This window comes from Leptosomus discolor, chromosome Z, assembly GCF_034619465.1.
Source record: "Leptosomus discolor isolate bLepDis1 chromosome Z, bLepDis1.hap2, whole genome shotgun sequence".
Lineage (NCBI taxonomy): Eukaryota > Metazoa > Chordata > Aves > Leptosomiformes > Leptosomidae > Leptosomus > Leptosomus discolor.
In genome coordinates this window covers 47,494,758-47,510,298 of record NC_141419.1, presented here as the reverse complement: position 1 = coordinate 47,510,298, position 15,541 = coordinate 47,494,758, and the positions used below count along the sequence as shown (strand labels likewise).

The 15,541-nt window shown below is 40.6% G+C and overlaps 1 protein-coding gene across 1 annotated transcript; it reads right to left on the bottom strand.

Moving 5' to 3' along the window:
* Positions 1 to 2,513: 2,513 nt before the first annotated feature.
* PHAX (phosphorylated adaptor for RNA export) lies at positions 2,514 to 13,639 on the bottom strand. Its single transcript, XM_086479590.1, has 5 exons — positions 13,535 to 13,639; positions 10,943 to 11,562; positions 7,751 to 7,871; positions 5,770 to 5,853; positions 2,514 to 4,096 (listed from the first exon to the last, which is right to left on the bottom strand). Exons 1-5 carry the CDS (start codon positions 13,637 to 13,639, stop codon positions 3,827 to 3,829), a joined length of 1,200 nt encoding a protein of 399 aa, XP_086335716.1. The 3' UTR covers positions 2,514 to 3,826.
* Between the last annotated feature and the right edge of the window lie 1,902 nt (positions 13,640 to 15,541).

Here is a 15,541-nt window from a genome sequence, read left to right as displayed (position 1 = left end):
TAAACAATAAGGGTTGTCATAGTGAAGTTTTATGACAGATTGAGGAAAAAAACCTTTTGAAAAGCTCATAATTTTCTTCATTACCCAGTCTACCCCTCCACACCTTTACTCTCAAAAAATACAAGGAACTCAACTTCCCTGTGACAGTGACTGTCATAATTAATGTATTCATCCCCTTTCATTCCTTTCCCATCACCTTTATACCTTATTATTGCTGGTTTCCCCTTCCTCCCTCTGTATTCTTGTAGATCTTTTAGAAACCACACAGTCCTTAACAAACTTATCCATAGAATGAATAACCCTGCATGTGCCAACTATCCGTCTCTAGCCGTTTCTCATAATATAACAAAGGAGTCACAATCACTTTTTTACCAAAAAAATTATGCTCAAAATAAAGAAAAACAAAATAAAAGACTTAGATATGTTTTACAGTAATAAGCTTCAGGACAAAATGCCCTGCTAGCACTATGAAGAAGGTAGAGAGAATAGCAAAGCACTGCCGTCTGGCTTCATGTTTGGAACTGGATTCAATACGAAGTGCTGCAGGTACCCAGGAGCACCTTGGGGAATATGGGACAACTATTAAGCCACATACAGTACGAAACCACTTTCTGACCTGACTATCACTACATTTAAATTTAAATTATTTTTCCTGTCTTCTTTCCAAGGCATCACAGGAGGCACTGTGTCATTCCATGCCTGCTTGAGAATTTTGGCAAATAGCAGTTAATAAGCCCAGAGGACATAAAAACATTTTAATGAGATCATCTACTTGGAAGGGGAAGGACAATCTGTAATACTGTAATCATACTTAAAAGTGATGCTTTCATGATCCACTATAAAACTGAATCATTAAAAAATTAATTTTCCCTGTGATACCAAAAAGCATTGGTTTTGTATTTGAATTTGGGATATAAGGAAGAAAAACATCTTTAGTTACCATCTCTGCGTTTTCAAACCAGAGCATGTTTCCCTCATTTTCACTGCTTCAGGCATGACAGAGGTATCTTATTACACTGCCATAGCTTAAGGGATGGAGGGTGATATTTGTACCAGCCCTACACAGTCTACATTTGCAGCAAAGATGATGCGTCCATCACATCTGTCCATCAGAGAAACTTAAGAACACAAACCCCAACTCTTACATTTGCATTTTAGTCTGTAAAACACCAGCTACTAAAAACTAAACAGCAAGGCATATCTGTTCCCAAACAAAACACAGCCCATGAAATGCAGTTCGGTCACAAGCCGTAGTCTACTAACAAGCACAACAGAGCTGCTATCTTGTCAAGTTATGAGCTTAGGACGGACTAAACCTGTTGGATATGTGAGGGCTGAGAGAGAAAACCTCTAGCCTTACCCATTCTTCCTACTCTTGCAGTAGTTTTCTGCTAAGTAAATAAAGAGGGAGGAATGAAAAGCTGTTTGATGAGGAAGATGAAAATGACCACCACTGTACCTCTCAACACCTTCCAGCAACTTCAGTCAGATACAGAGGAAACAGGAAGATCTACAGCAATATGCAGGAATGTGACAGCCTGTTCTTTCTCACCCTCCCACTTCTCCATTAGTCCCTTTGGAAACTGTGGTGACTGCAGCACCAGCCTCCAAAGCCCCGGGCTTCTCAGCTCCAGCACTGCCCATGCTCAACCCAAGGCTTCGATACAAGCCCCAAAAGGTCACAAATGGACTTATGGTGTGGTCACTGCCAGGCTGCTACCACCACACAGCCGCACAAGTAGATGCTTCCCACAGAAGAGGGCAGGGGTCTGTGACAGGCTACAGAGAGGGGAGGATCACCCCTGCCACTCCACTAACAAACCAAAGCTTGACTGCAGCTACTACAATGCTACACAAAAACTGGTCCTGCTTAATGCAATCTTTTTGATACCAAAGGTAAAGAAAAAGAACTCACTCCTGTAAAAGGAATGCAGACTAGCTGCTCGTTGTTTTGAACAGGCTTCCATTTCAAAGGACTCTGTTGAAAGCCAAAGAAAACAGAAAAAGAGAGAAAAAAACAGAAGATAAGCAAAGGCCAGCCACTCAGGAAGGAAGGAATGGGCACTCTGTATCATTTGCTTAAAGAGAAGACTTTACACATTGTTTCAGTAACCCTTACCTTCGAAACCAACACTAAAATATTAATATTAAAAAATACACTGTGCTTATAAGCAGCAAATTACACAACAATCAAAAATTACTTAAACCACCTTTAAAACCTGCTGACTGTATCCAGAAAATTGTTAAGACATTCCCAAGCAGTTTCCCAAACTAGGATCCAATGGCACCGTCCCAAACTAATTAAATAGTACAAAATTCTGTTTCCCTTACACAAGTTACCAGTTTAGTACTCTGACTATCACAGGTTAGGAAAGTTAATGAACAAATCAAAACCTTTTGTTATTTCAGCAAGAGAAACTACTACCAGCAAAGGCATGCTTCACATCTGATGAGTAATTTCTTAACAACAGGGAGCTCTGGCACACGAACAGAAAAACACAGAAAAGTCAAAATTAAATTTAGTAAAGCATATAATGGGATGTGCTGTATGTTTAAGAACTTTCTTCAAATATCGTAGTCCTTTAAATACCAGCTCTTGACAGTAGTGAATTGTTCAGTTCATTACATGTTTTAGTGGTACGCTTTGCTTCTGAAATTCAAGGACTTCAGGTGAACAGAATTTATGTGCAGAAGTTTGTTGTTGAGTTTGAAAGTGAATTCATTCATTAATATTTCAGAAATATTTTATACTGGAAAATAGTGTCTAGTCAGAGAAAGCACAACTATTAGTGACAAAGTATTTTAGACATACATTATCAGTGTCGCACATGTTCTTCAGATGTATTAAAAAAAACATTCAACATAAAAGTCATCTTCAGCTGAACTTAAAAACTACACATCAGTCTTCTGCATCAAGTAAAAAAAATAATATTTTGCATACTATCGTTTAAGAGTCAGCATAGAAAAACTTCAAAACTTCTGCAAGCCGCACATTATCCTACCGCACACATGAGAAGCGGCAAGGAAACAAGGATTGCAACATAAAAGATTTATACCTGCATGTAAAGTCTACAGACCCTTGAGGGGAACACAGATTAGCAAAATCTTACTACTCAGAAAGCATTCAGTTATATACAATCTTTTTGTTCGAAAACAATAATCTGTGTGTGTGTCTAATCATGGAAAAAGTCTAGACAAAACAGGTAGGAAGTTCAAGTCACTATGATAATATGAAGGTTTAAACTTCTGCAGAAATTTAAAACATACATTGCTCAACACTCCTTATTGACAAGGCTGTTATTCAAAGGTAATTGAACAATAAGTTTATTTCACAAAACAATCAGCTTTTACAGGTCTTAATCCTACAAACACTGCTATTCTTGTCAACACATTGCCATATCAAGAACAGATGATCTTTTATATCATGACTAACTTTATACTGCTTTTTCTGTTCAACTGTAATGAGGAGCACTGCTTACTTGACGACTTTGTTAGCTTCATCAAATTAAATATGATGTATTTGGTTAAAACATAGCCTTAATTCCTAAACCTAACATGTGGCTAAAAAACGTTCCTAAGGAACACACTTGGTGATGCTGAGCTGTTATCTAGAAAACTCTTTAACAGTTTTTGAGGACTCAGCAAATGAACAATGGGACAATTAACATCTTTCATGCTGTTAAATTTAGCTAATAATTACACCATGTTCTTCAGCATCAAGTATCTCCCATGTTTCTGCACCTTATGAAAACAAGAAGCCATGGGATTATAAGAAAGGCTCATTTAGTATGTTTTAGAGAGATTTTGCTAACAAGAACACTAGTAACTAGAAGATCTCCAAATCATGAGCATTATCCATTTCAATATTATCTTCAGGTTCCATCTTTGCTTCATGATGCCCCTCCTGCAGATCATCCAGTGAAGCCAGAGCCTCATTTGTATCACTAGCGAAAGTCTCACGAGATGCATCATCATATTCTTGCAGGTTAAGCCCTTTAATGGCTTTTTTCATCTTCTTTCCCAGAACTTGTATTCTCCTCTTCTTAGCAGCTTTTTTGTTTTCATACTCCTTTTGGTTTTCCACATAGAATATTTCCTTGAAAGAAAACAAAAAAAAGTTTGGCATATTCATTTTAGTAGTGCTTCCTAAAGAAAACATAAAGTAGTAATTTTTTTTTTTTTATTGTAAGTACTATTCAATAAAATTTAACTAAGATACATATTATTGACAGAAGTATGAGGACAGACTGCACTTAAGGAAAACGCCCCATAAATAATTTTATTACATAATTTCTTAGAGATGTCAAAGTTCATGTAAGTATCACTAAGCTTTCATTTCAAGTTTGTTGATGATATAAAACCAGGAACACCCAGAATGTTGTGCTGCCATACAGAGGGACCTGTAGAGAAAATACAACCAAAGGTTCTACGATAGCTTGAGAAAATTCTCTTCCACAATTGAAACTCAAGTCCAGGTCTCATGATCTTTACTGTCAAACATTTGTGAACTCCATTAACATCCTTTTTACTGCCAGATATGACTTACAAATTTCCTCCATATTTCAAGAGGGAGAATATTATGTAGCAGAGCTACATGCTGCTACATGCCTTTTTTTCCCTGCTTATTTTTAAAAAACCAAGTTGCATACAGAAAACATTAAATTTTTTTTCTTCCCAAAAGCTGCATGTCAAGTGCTAAGGATATGCAAATCTGTGACTTGTATACATGGCAACCACTATGACAACAAGATTATGCAGTATTCCCGCGGGGCTATATGACAAATGATGTCTCATACTATCAATCAAGTTCCTAGAGTGAAAACTGCTGCCTCATTAAACACTTGCCAGTATCAGCGAGAGAAGAATGAGACATAGGGCATGGAAGAGGGGTAGAAGAGCAATTTTTTGGAAGAGGTGTAAAAAAGCAAATCTTTTTTTGTAATGAGGTAAAGTGATCCAACTTGCAACTTCTTGTGACCACTGTAAGCTATGAAAGGTTGGTTTGTGGTTGGGGTTTTTTTTAAACATAAAACACAGTTGATTTGTTTCTCAGTTCCCAGTAGAGGATTCTAGGATGGTTTGCAGAGTGAGCTGTAGCCACCTACAAGCAAAATAAACGAGTCTTTCTTTTAACAAAAGCTTTAATACAGTGGCAAATATCATTAAAAAAAAAAGTTTTAATTGAATGAAGAAAATACCACCTCAGCCTATTTCATACCCTAAAAGGAAAAGCCATAATACTTAAAACCTGATAAAACTAATTTGGCGAGCACCACACATGAGACCAGCGAGGAATTCAGACTAGGTTCAGACCAGTTTCTGACTTAATAGGAAAACTGCATGGTGCTACAGCTGGACCTATATAGGACAAAAATGCTCTATAAGAGAATGCCATTCAATCCATGGACAATGACACAGAGCTCCAAAGGGAGAAATGCAACTGCAGATACGATTGCTGGAAGGCATATACAAATTAAGGAAAATTCAATGTTTATCTCTTCAGACTCTATACGGTCTCCTCATCCTCAACAGGTTTTTGTGACTAGCAATACACAAAAGATGTTCCCTCTGCCTAGTGTGAATGGCAATTCATCAATTTTTCTGTGGGTTTTTTTTTTTCCTTATATTTTGAATGTGAAAAGCTGGTTTCTTTGGAATATAGAGTTAAACTTGCTAGAAGTTATGAGAGAGATTCGATCATAATATAGTTAGCAGAAAAAAACCACAAGATTTACTTTGGACAATCATTTGCACTCTTGACAATTTTACCTTGATTTGTTCTTCTTTGATGCTAGGTGTGTTCTTCAGCAGGTTTAAATAAACGCCCCCTGGTGTTCTTCTTCTTGTACCGTTCTTAATAGGAACGAGCAAATTAGTAACAGCAAGCTTAATATCTAAGCGTTGATATAAAAACAGCATCTAAGACAATGCTTTGTATTGAGACAGAATAAAAAGAGTTAAGGTCTGCTGTATTGCCTAAAAACAACCCTGGCTATGTTTTATTTGTGATTGAAGTAGTCATAAGAAGGTCAATAACCACCTTGCTACATTTGAACAGGTAAACTAAACATTACCAAAAATTTGCTTTAGAGCACAATACCAAAGTGTTCAACTATACACTAAATCTCATTTTGGCAGTGCAGGAACAAAACGTGAATAGTATTCTAACTACTCTTACATCTGCAATATTGTATACAGTAGGTTAAATATTCAGAACATTCCTAACACATAAACCCAGTAAAATGACAAAAATTAATTTCATAAAATTATGTAGAACTTGGGGGGTTTTAAATTGCCCTCAGCAATTCTACAACATATCTGCATGTCTGCAGGATTTCACATTTCTGCCTAAGGCATATGAAACACAACACGTACTTTAAAGTTTCTCCCCACAACATTAGTTCTATGCGTCAACAGTTTTCCGTGTAACAGCAGTGGTGCAATGTGCCATACTGAAGCACAAACAGACTGAGCTTTGAAACCCCTGTAAATTCTAAGCACTAATTGTCATACTATTATTCAATTACCATTCATAGTACATAAAGTTGAACTGTTACTCCAGTGCTCTGATACAGTATTAGATGTGATACTCTCCGGCTAAATAACAAATAAAAATACAGTAAGTTCTACAAACAGAGAAGTTAAATTTTAAAGTATGTTCTTGAAGCAGCAGATGCCACATACTTTTATGATCCTACCAGCACAAAATTCTAACCAAGAAAACCAGTATGATCTGCCTTTCAAACAGTGTACGCTTGATCTGCAGCCAAAGGAACCTGTGTCACCAGGAGTTGTGTCCTTTCATGTCCTTGGTAAACTGTTGTTAATAAGTACTTTTAATCTTTCCAGACAACAGACTGCTTCTAAGACAGGTTGCTAATTAGAAAGTTCTTGCTTTGGGGGGGCTGGGGTGCTGGGTGACATTGGCGGTGGTTTCTTCTTTGTTTTGGAGGGGTTTTTTAAATTTTTTTTTTTCTTCTTTTTTTTTTTTTTTCCTCCTCTCCATCTGATGATGGAACTTAGAAGATGGAAATTATAACCAAAGGTCTGAAAGTACTTACTAGTTCCCTCCCACTTTTGCACTGAGGCTCATTATTTAATAAAAACAAAAACATATTGAGAAACTGATAACCTAACCATTAAGTATATGATTTTAACCATGATTTGTAACAGAAATTTGCTCTGCTGATACACCAGCCAATGGTCTCTAATAAAGCTAACAGATTCCCTTTTGAAAGATGCTCTTCAAATGTTACATTAGAAATGTTCACCACTGAGTATGCTGACCTCTGATGGCATGCTGATTAACCCAGTAGATACACGTCAGTGCCGCCAAACATTCACCTGACTTACTGAAGCAATGTGCCAGGGGCTTCACCTGTGTCCTAACATGACAAGCTTTTATTCAGGCTTCAGAATCCTTCACTCTCAAGTCTGTCACGGACAGATCTTAAGTGGGAGGCAGAGTAACAGACACAATGTTATCACTGCAAATCAGATACTAATGTCAGTACAAAAAATTGGGCAATTAATTTCCAGGTTCACTTATCTCACTGTTTACTCAAATCCTGCTGGAAGGTTACATTAGTCTTTATTAAGGCAAGTTTCACAGTGAGGGAAGGCCATGAAACGCTGGGAGAACCTGTCCAACAGGAAAGCTGTGCAATAGTACCCCATAAAGTTTCTACAAGCAAAAAGTTGTGTGTGCCCCCCCCGCCCCCACCAACCCACAATATCACATTTTTCTTACCACTATGAACAGTCCACCATTTTGTTCCACTTCGGCTGTTTCCATAAGCAGTTCGATAGCTTTTCTTTTCCCAATTATTTTCACTACTCGGGCAATTAAATCTTTCTTTGGCTCACAAAGCCTGAGAAGAGGGGAAAGAGAGGCATGTTTACTGTCAGTATAATTTCTAGAGTAAAACTGACCATGGAACTTCCATAAGGAATAATGCATTCTGTGGGACATAAAATTGTGATAAAATTAAAGAGTCATTACATTTAAATGTGTTTTAATGGCTTCTTGAATGCAACACTCACCTTCTGAGGGATAGTATTTTCTAAAGCATGCATTTTAAAAATGTTTCAATGAAAATGTGTTCACTGATTATTTTTCTTCTATTGATGTGTGAAAGATTAAACCCAATAAGAAACTGCAAAGACCTGTATAAATCTCTGAAATTAAAGTATAAAAGTCTGTTGCACATTTAACAGTTAAAATCACCGCACCTTTTACAGTTAAATCAACAATTAACCAGAGACAACAGTTAGGTGTAAAAGTTCCCTCGTATCATGTGCCATTCACACAAACCTACACAATAAAAAAAGAAATCTGTTGACTAATCTATTATAACCTATAAAATGCAAACAAGGAAAAAAAAATTGCAATATTACTGAGTTAAATCATCTTTTTTTGTTAGCAGCCATGTCCTCATACAGAAATCTTCATTGTCAATCTGCAGGAAAAGAGTGACTTACATAGCATCAATTCACTGTGCCAAAGTACATACTCCCACTGGAAAGCACCGCAAGACCACAAATCAATACCACTTGTTCAGAGCAAGACTTCATACTCAAAATTCTCATTTTTTAAGTGGTAAAGCTTCTCACTGAGCACAGTACCAAGTACTACAGCCAAGTGGTTTTACACTTTGGGGACCAACAGACCACCATCATGACAAAAATTTCTTGAAGACCACTGTCTAGCCTAATTGCTTCAAGTGAAATTACTATGCTATAAATTTGGGTATGTTAAAACAGCTGCATAACAGAACGTGTCTGACCAGTCGTGAACAACTATTTAGAACAGGCTAGCTTCAACTGCTTCAACTGTATGACTGAAGTTACCTGAAATTAAATGTTAAAACTCACATTTTAGTGACAATTGTCCTAATCATGAAAAGGATTACCCAACACACTTAACTTTATACTTTGTTTAATTTCACTGAGTTCAATGAATGATAAAACACCAGAAGGTAAATGCTTTCTTAGAACTCAGTCCTACAAACATTTAAATCGTGAATTATTGGAAGAGACAGAGAAGTTTCTCACAAGATGCAGAGAACTAAGATAACCAGGATTCCTTACACAGCTGGTTAAATAGACCTCCTGTCAGTCTCAGTGGCAGCTTAAACAGTCAAATCCCCACCTAGTGTTCATTCTGGCCCTACACAATCCTCATGTATGCTTGCTTTCACAAGCAGCTGTGCACTGCAACAGGAACTGAACAAGGTAAAGGGCAAAACATGTCACAAGATGGTCAGAAAAACTCTTTGTTGTGTGGACCAGCACAACAAAAGGTTATGAATCCAGGCACAGATAGCACAGCACAGATCAAACAACAGCGCTGTGATGTGTATAACCACAATCCTACTGGTGCAGTTCGGTGCCACTACTACCATAAACAATTAGAAAAAAGGGACTTCTGCTCTATTTTGATGAAGCTCAATATAACAAAGAAAAGTTTACTAAGAGAGACATGCTCAAAGTTTCCAAATTCATAAATGAGAAGCTACCAAGAACCAGTGACAGTATTAATAATTGTCTAACTGCTATATCTCAGCATCTGGCAAGACTAAGTATGACATGTAAGAAATCAATAATGATCAATAAACCCAGGTTTTATTTAAACATCAGGCTGTCAGTAAATCTTGTAACTTGTTTCCTGTTTACCATCATTTTCTTCCCTTGCACCACTGAAAAAGGTCAAGGCGCAGCTGAAGCTGAACTTGGCAAGGGATGCAAAGAATAATAAAAAGCCAGAAAAGGAAGGTTACAGAAAGTGTATGCCTCCCGATGAACATGACTGGCAAGCTGGTAACAACAGATGAGGAGAAGGCTGAAGCACTCCATAACTTTTTTGCCTTAGTCTTCAGCAGCAACTATTCTTCCCACTTCTCGAGTGTATGGGCCACAAGATAGGGACTCGGGGAGCAAAGTTGCTCCCACTATAAAAAAAAGATCAGGTTCGTGACCATCTAAGGAACCTGAACATTCATAAGTCCATGGGACCTGACAAGATGCATCCCAGAGTCCTGAGGGAATTGGCTGATGTAGTTGCCAAGTCACTCTCCATGACATTTGAAAAGCCATGGCAGTCAGGTGAAGTCCCTGGTGACTGGAAAAAAGAAACAGAGCACCCATTTTTACAAAGGGTAGAAAGGAGGACCCTGGGAACTACCAACCTGTCAGCCTCACCTCTGTGACTGGGAAGATCATGGAGCAGATCCTCCTAGAAGCAATGCTAAGGCACATGGAGGACAGGGAGGTGATTCAAGACAGCCAGCATGGCTTCACCAAAGGCAAGTCCTGCCTGACCAACCTGGTGGCCTTCCGTGATGGATCGACAGAACCACACAGAAAGAGGTAAGGCTTGATTTCAGTGCTGGTGTCTAACCTTGGTCTTCAGACAAGCATGTATCATGTAAAAAGCACGTGTATTTCAGAAGCTGTGCTCTCCAAAACACTACACAGTCCCAGTAATCTACAGTTTCAAAGATTTACAACTTTGCCAGATTCCCATGGTGTCCACAGCAGGTGTTTTGTGGTGTCCAACTCCAAACACACATCTCTACCCATGGGGTATTTCCTAAAAAAGCCATTACTTAATCTGTACCATGAGAAACAATATTTTTCCTTGCCATTGTTCCCAAATAACAAGCAATTTCAGTGGACCTTTAAAAAAAAAAAAAAAAAAAAAAAAAAAAAAAGAGTTAAATAGTTAGGCAGTATCACTGGATGCTTCTACAACATACCAGCCATAATGCTGCATTTTAATCCCAGGATTCTGGAAACACACACAAGGCACTCATGCTTTTTGTAATCTGGTATGACATTTTACAAATTTAGCAATAACAAAGCTTTTTTCTCCCCCCCCTCTTTTCCATCAACAGTTTACCAATACTTACAGAAGTGAAAATAATACTGTTATTAAACTCACCGATAAGCAATTTCATCTGCCACTTTTTCCTCCGAATCTTCTTCTGTTATCTCATACCTTCCTTTATATTTCATTTCTTGTCTTTCACCCAGTCTATCTTTTACAGGCCGCTTCCGTTTGAGAAAGCCTTGCCCATTTTCTTCTTCTGATGGCAATGTTTTTTTGTCGTCATACATGTATTCATCTAGTTCTTTATCTAAAGTCTCTGCCTCCTTTTGCTGAGCTTCCTTCCTCAGCTTTTTAGCCAATAAATAATTGTAAGTCTCAGACTGCCTGCTTCTGTCAATACTACCATCCATGCCTAGAATCCCAAGTTCAGTAGCTACCGCATCCTGATTTTGCTCCTGGAGTACCACACCCCAAATGTTGTTGACCTTCTTGACACCTAGAGCAGTTTGGTTTTGGTGGCTCTGGCTAAACTGAAAAGGCTCAGATTTCACAGAAGGAGAGTTGAAACATTTCTGTCGTTTTCGTTTCCACAGACAGCTGTCATCATCAGATTCAGAAAAGCTTTCATCACTTGAATCCACACTTTTGGTTGTCCGATAAGGAACATTTGGTGCACACGATGAAATGCTGCTCTGGAACGGTCTGCCTGAATCATTGCCATCATGGGATTTCTGAAGTGAAAAAGTAAACGTCCATTAATTTAATTAGTCTTGTAAATTAAAAGAGCTATCAAATCACTCTGAAGATTTGATTAGCTAGCAAACTTAATTCTGACTCACGTGACTGTTTGGGTAGTTCTCTGTGAGCACCTTTTGAACTACAGTTGACAGGAGCATCCTATGAAACTTCTGTATTTTGAATGCTTGTATATGAAAGACAGCATGTCTGCTACAGCAAACACATACCAGGAGTCGCTAATCCTCTTAATGTAATCTTTGTTGAATTATTACGAGACTATTAAAATTCCCAAATTGGACAAAGACACAATATGCACAGCAGTTCTAAGAAAGATTAAAAAAAACAAACCACCATAGCAACTTACCAGAGGCGTTTTAGGTTGGGTTTTTTTTAACAGCATAGAAATTAATATTCTCTACAGAGCCTGAAAGGTGTCAAGGCTAATGATCTGCAACCACAATAGTGCTCCCAGAGACTCAAGTGACAACAAAAAATGATGAAAACAATGAAAACCAAACCCACAAAACTTGGATGCTGCTCAGACTTCGAGAAGCTAACAGTGTTTTGTGATTCTGGTTCAATCGGGACAGCACATGACCAGCTGGGGACAGTAGTACCTTACAGTAGAACAGGAGTTTTCTTCCGTTAAACCAGAAAGATATCACAGACTCACTATGGCTTCTTATTAATTAGGTCAAAAATCCCTAAAGGTTTCAACATACTCCACAAGAAAAGTCCCATTGATATAAAAATATTCAAGAAATGCTGTTTCTCTATACACCTGAGAGATAAACTAAAATATGAAAGCCAAATGTGCATAACCTGTGAAAACACCATGGGTACCGCAACCAAGAATTATTATTACCAATTGCTGGAAACTTTTGGACATGGTGTCTGTGCTACTCTGCGGCAAGCATTTTCCTTACTCATAACTCCAGTTTTTCCCTAACTGATTTCCTACCATATAGTCATGTGCTATCCTGCAATCTTTAAAAAGATGACCTCTTCCTTCAGTTCCAGATGAAATAAAAATCCTTCTTTAACCTTACTGCTTTCAACAACATTATGGCACCATTTCTTTTTCCTCCTACTAGCAAACAGAAAACAAGAAGTCTTCAACTTAGTTTATGTTATGAAATACAAACCTTTAATGTCAAACGTATTCCATAATGCAAAACACTAATGACTCCATAAATTAAGAAACATCCCACATACATAATAATTTATTTCGTGCTACACATCCCAGAACTATATTGCAAATAAATCAAATAACTAAAGAAAAAATCCTTACACATACAGCGTCATACACTGCTTCATCTTATTTTGAAATTTTTTCCTGCCCACACACCATCAGAAATTCCTCATAAAGTTCATAACAGACTCTAACTTGAAAACAGCATGAGGCACTTGGAAGTGACAACCCTTCAGCAACTGACAGACGTAAAAGAGCCGTAGAGTCAAAGGAAGCTGTATTCGCCACTCACGGCTGTCACGCGTTTTTACAACGGCTTGTTTCTATTGTTCTTGAAGCGGCCAACGGTACCGGTGAGCATTCTCCTTCGCTCAGCAAACACCGTGCCCAGCAACAACAAAGGCCTCCCGCGCCCCGCGACAGCACGCGGTTCTCCCAAACAAGCGGGCACCGGAGGAACGAGCCGGCTCCTGGGCCCAGGAGGAGCGGTCACTCCCGGGAAAGGCCCCCTGGCGCCGCCGCCCGGGCCGTATCGGGGCCTACTCTCCCGCAGGCGCCGAGCACCGCCCCGGTTCGGCCGCCCCCGCTCCCCAGCGGGCCCCTCCAGCGCCTCCCGCCCTCCGGCTGGCAGCGGAGCATCACGGCCGCCGGCAGGGCCGCGGCGGCCCTCTCGCTGCGTTCTCCTGGACTGGGCCTCCCGCGGCCCGCCGCCAAGGGTAGCGCGGCCCCGGCTAGAGCCCGGGCCTCGCCGCCTGCCACCTCCCCTTCCGCACCTGCTGCGGGTCCCCGGGGGAGCCGGCGCCGGGCATGTCGGAGTCCGAGCCGGAGAGCTCGCCATCCTCCACGTCACCCTCCATCCTCGGCACCTCCATCGCCATCGCGATGCCGTAGCGCAGCGCCTCCCCGGAACGGAACGGAACGGAACGAAGCCGAGCCGAGCCGAGCTGAGCCCAGCGCGCCGGAGCGGAGCGGAACGGGGCGAAACGGAGCTGGGGCGGGCACAGCCGCGGCGCGCGGCGACCCCCTCTCACCAATAGAGAGAGCGGGCGGCTGTGACGAAGTGCGCGGTGCGCGTCGGGAACGCCGGCAAGCGGGCGGGAAGGCGGGGAGTCTGTGATCCGCTGCGGTGCGCTCCGCCGCTTCTTGCCCGCGGTGTGAGGGGCGGTGCTGTTGTGGCAGTGTTTCGCCCCGCCCCGCGCGTTGCCCTGTCGTTGGAGTTGTGGAAATGGCCGGTGCTGTACAAAGAAAGAGGTTTGGGTGAAAATCCGTCCCGATCGGCTTTACCGGGTGCCCGAGGCTGCTGGCAGGGCCGTGCGCACCCGCCGCCTCAGCGACCGCGGGGCCGCCCAGCGCCCTGGGCACCGGCCGCGGCGGGCGGATCCTCAACACAAGGGGCAATGACAACAACGACAAGCAGCTCTTGTATTAGCGAGGTAGTTAGGTGGCCCGTTTTGATGCCTGCAGCAGGTTCTTGAGGTGTTTCTTAACAAATGCTGGAAGAAAAGCGCTTGCTGCTTACATGGTGTCGCTCAAAAATCCCGTGAAGCCCGGAGAGAGGTCGGTTCCTGCTACTCAGCGGGAACTAAGTGACCTCCCAGGGTCTGTTTCGACCTAAATTAACTCTGTAGTCCTATGCGTTAATTTACGTACGACTCAAGCAGTTATTTGTGCACCGTAAAGCTAAAATGTCGCTCTCTGAGGGTGTATCTGTTGGTTGTAACACAGGGCACCGAATATTAGGTAATGGTTCGATTAAGGATGGGCAATCTGAAATTGAGCTATTTTTATTTACTGGAGCAGTCCAATCCCGTTCAAATCAGGCAGGCAAAGTTGAATCAGAGAAAGGACTTCCCTGCCCCGCACCCCCCACACACACACCACCCACCCACCCCCCTCCGCCCCCCCCAAAAAATAATAATCTCGGACTGCCTGACGCACGAGACAGAAAAGTCCTGCCATAACTTCTAGGGCTGTTCAGAATCTGTGTTAAGCAACTAGAGGAAGTCTGTGGAGTTCAAGCTCTCTGCTTACTTTCCATGAGTAACAACACATAAATGTGACAGTGTTTGGTGAGACAAGAATAAAATAGTGGAGATGTGAGAAAGTGTTGAACGAACATACACAGCATTGGACAGATAGACCAAATGTCCAGTATCCTCAGCAGCTATAAACAGATGAATATTAGATAATTTCATCTGAGGACACATCTGCAGAAATTCAAATACACTGCACATTTTGCAGTATTACATCTCTGCTTGCAGAGAAAATGAAGTGTTATGCTCACTTTTATCAGGGAAAAAAAAATCCATTTGTTTGTAATTTCTTCACATATTTTCATGGATACTGATTCTTCAATAAAGGGAAAGAAACCATGCTGCCATATTTTGTCTAAGAACAGATGTTTTTCACAGCTGCTGGGCTACATGAATGGAAGGTGTTAAGAGATTGCTGGTAGACATCCTTCAAACTGAACTTGAGAAAATGAGCATTTACTTCACTGATAGACTGCGATGGTCAGTGGTCAATGGTCCACATCTTCCCATTTGGCTATGCAAATTACGAATTCAAAGGAGGTCCTTCTGTTTGTTTTAGGTCTGATTAATGCCAGATAGATAAATTTATCTGAAAATTGGTGTGGAGGACAAGTGTACCACCATTTCCATGAATAGTGTTAGTAGAATGGATTTATCTTCTACCCCAGGATCTTCTGCTTCAGTGAGACATACAGGGATATGTAAAGCAGCTCAGGTGATTAGCCTGGAATCATGTCTTCAGTCCCA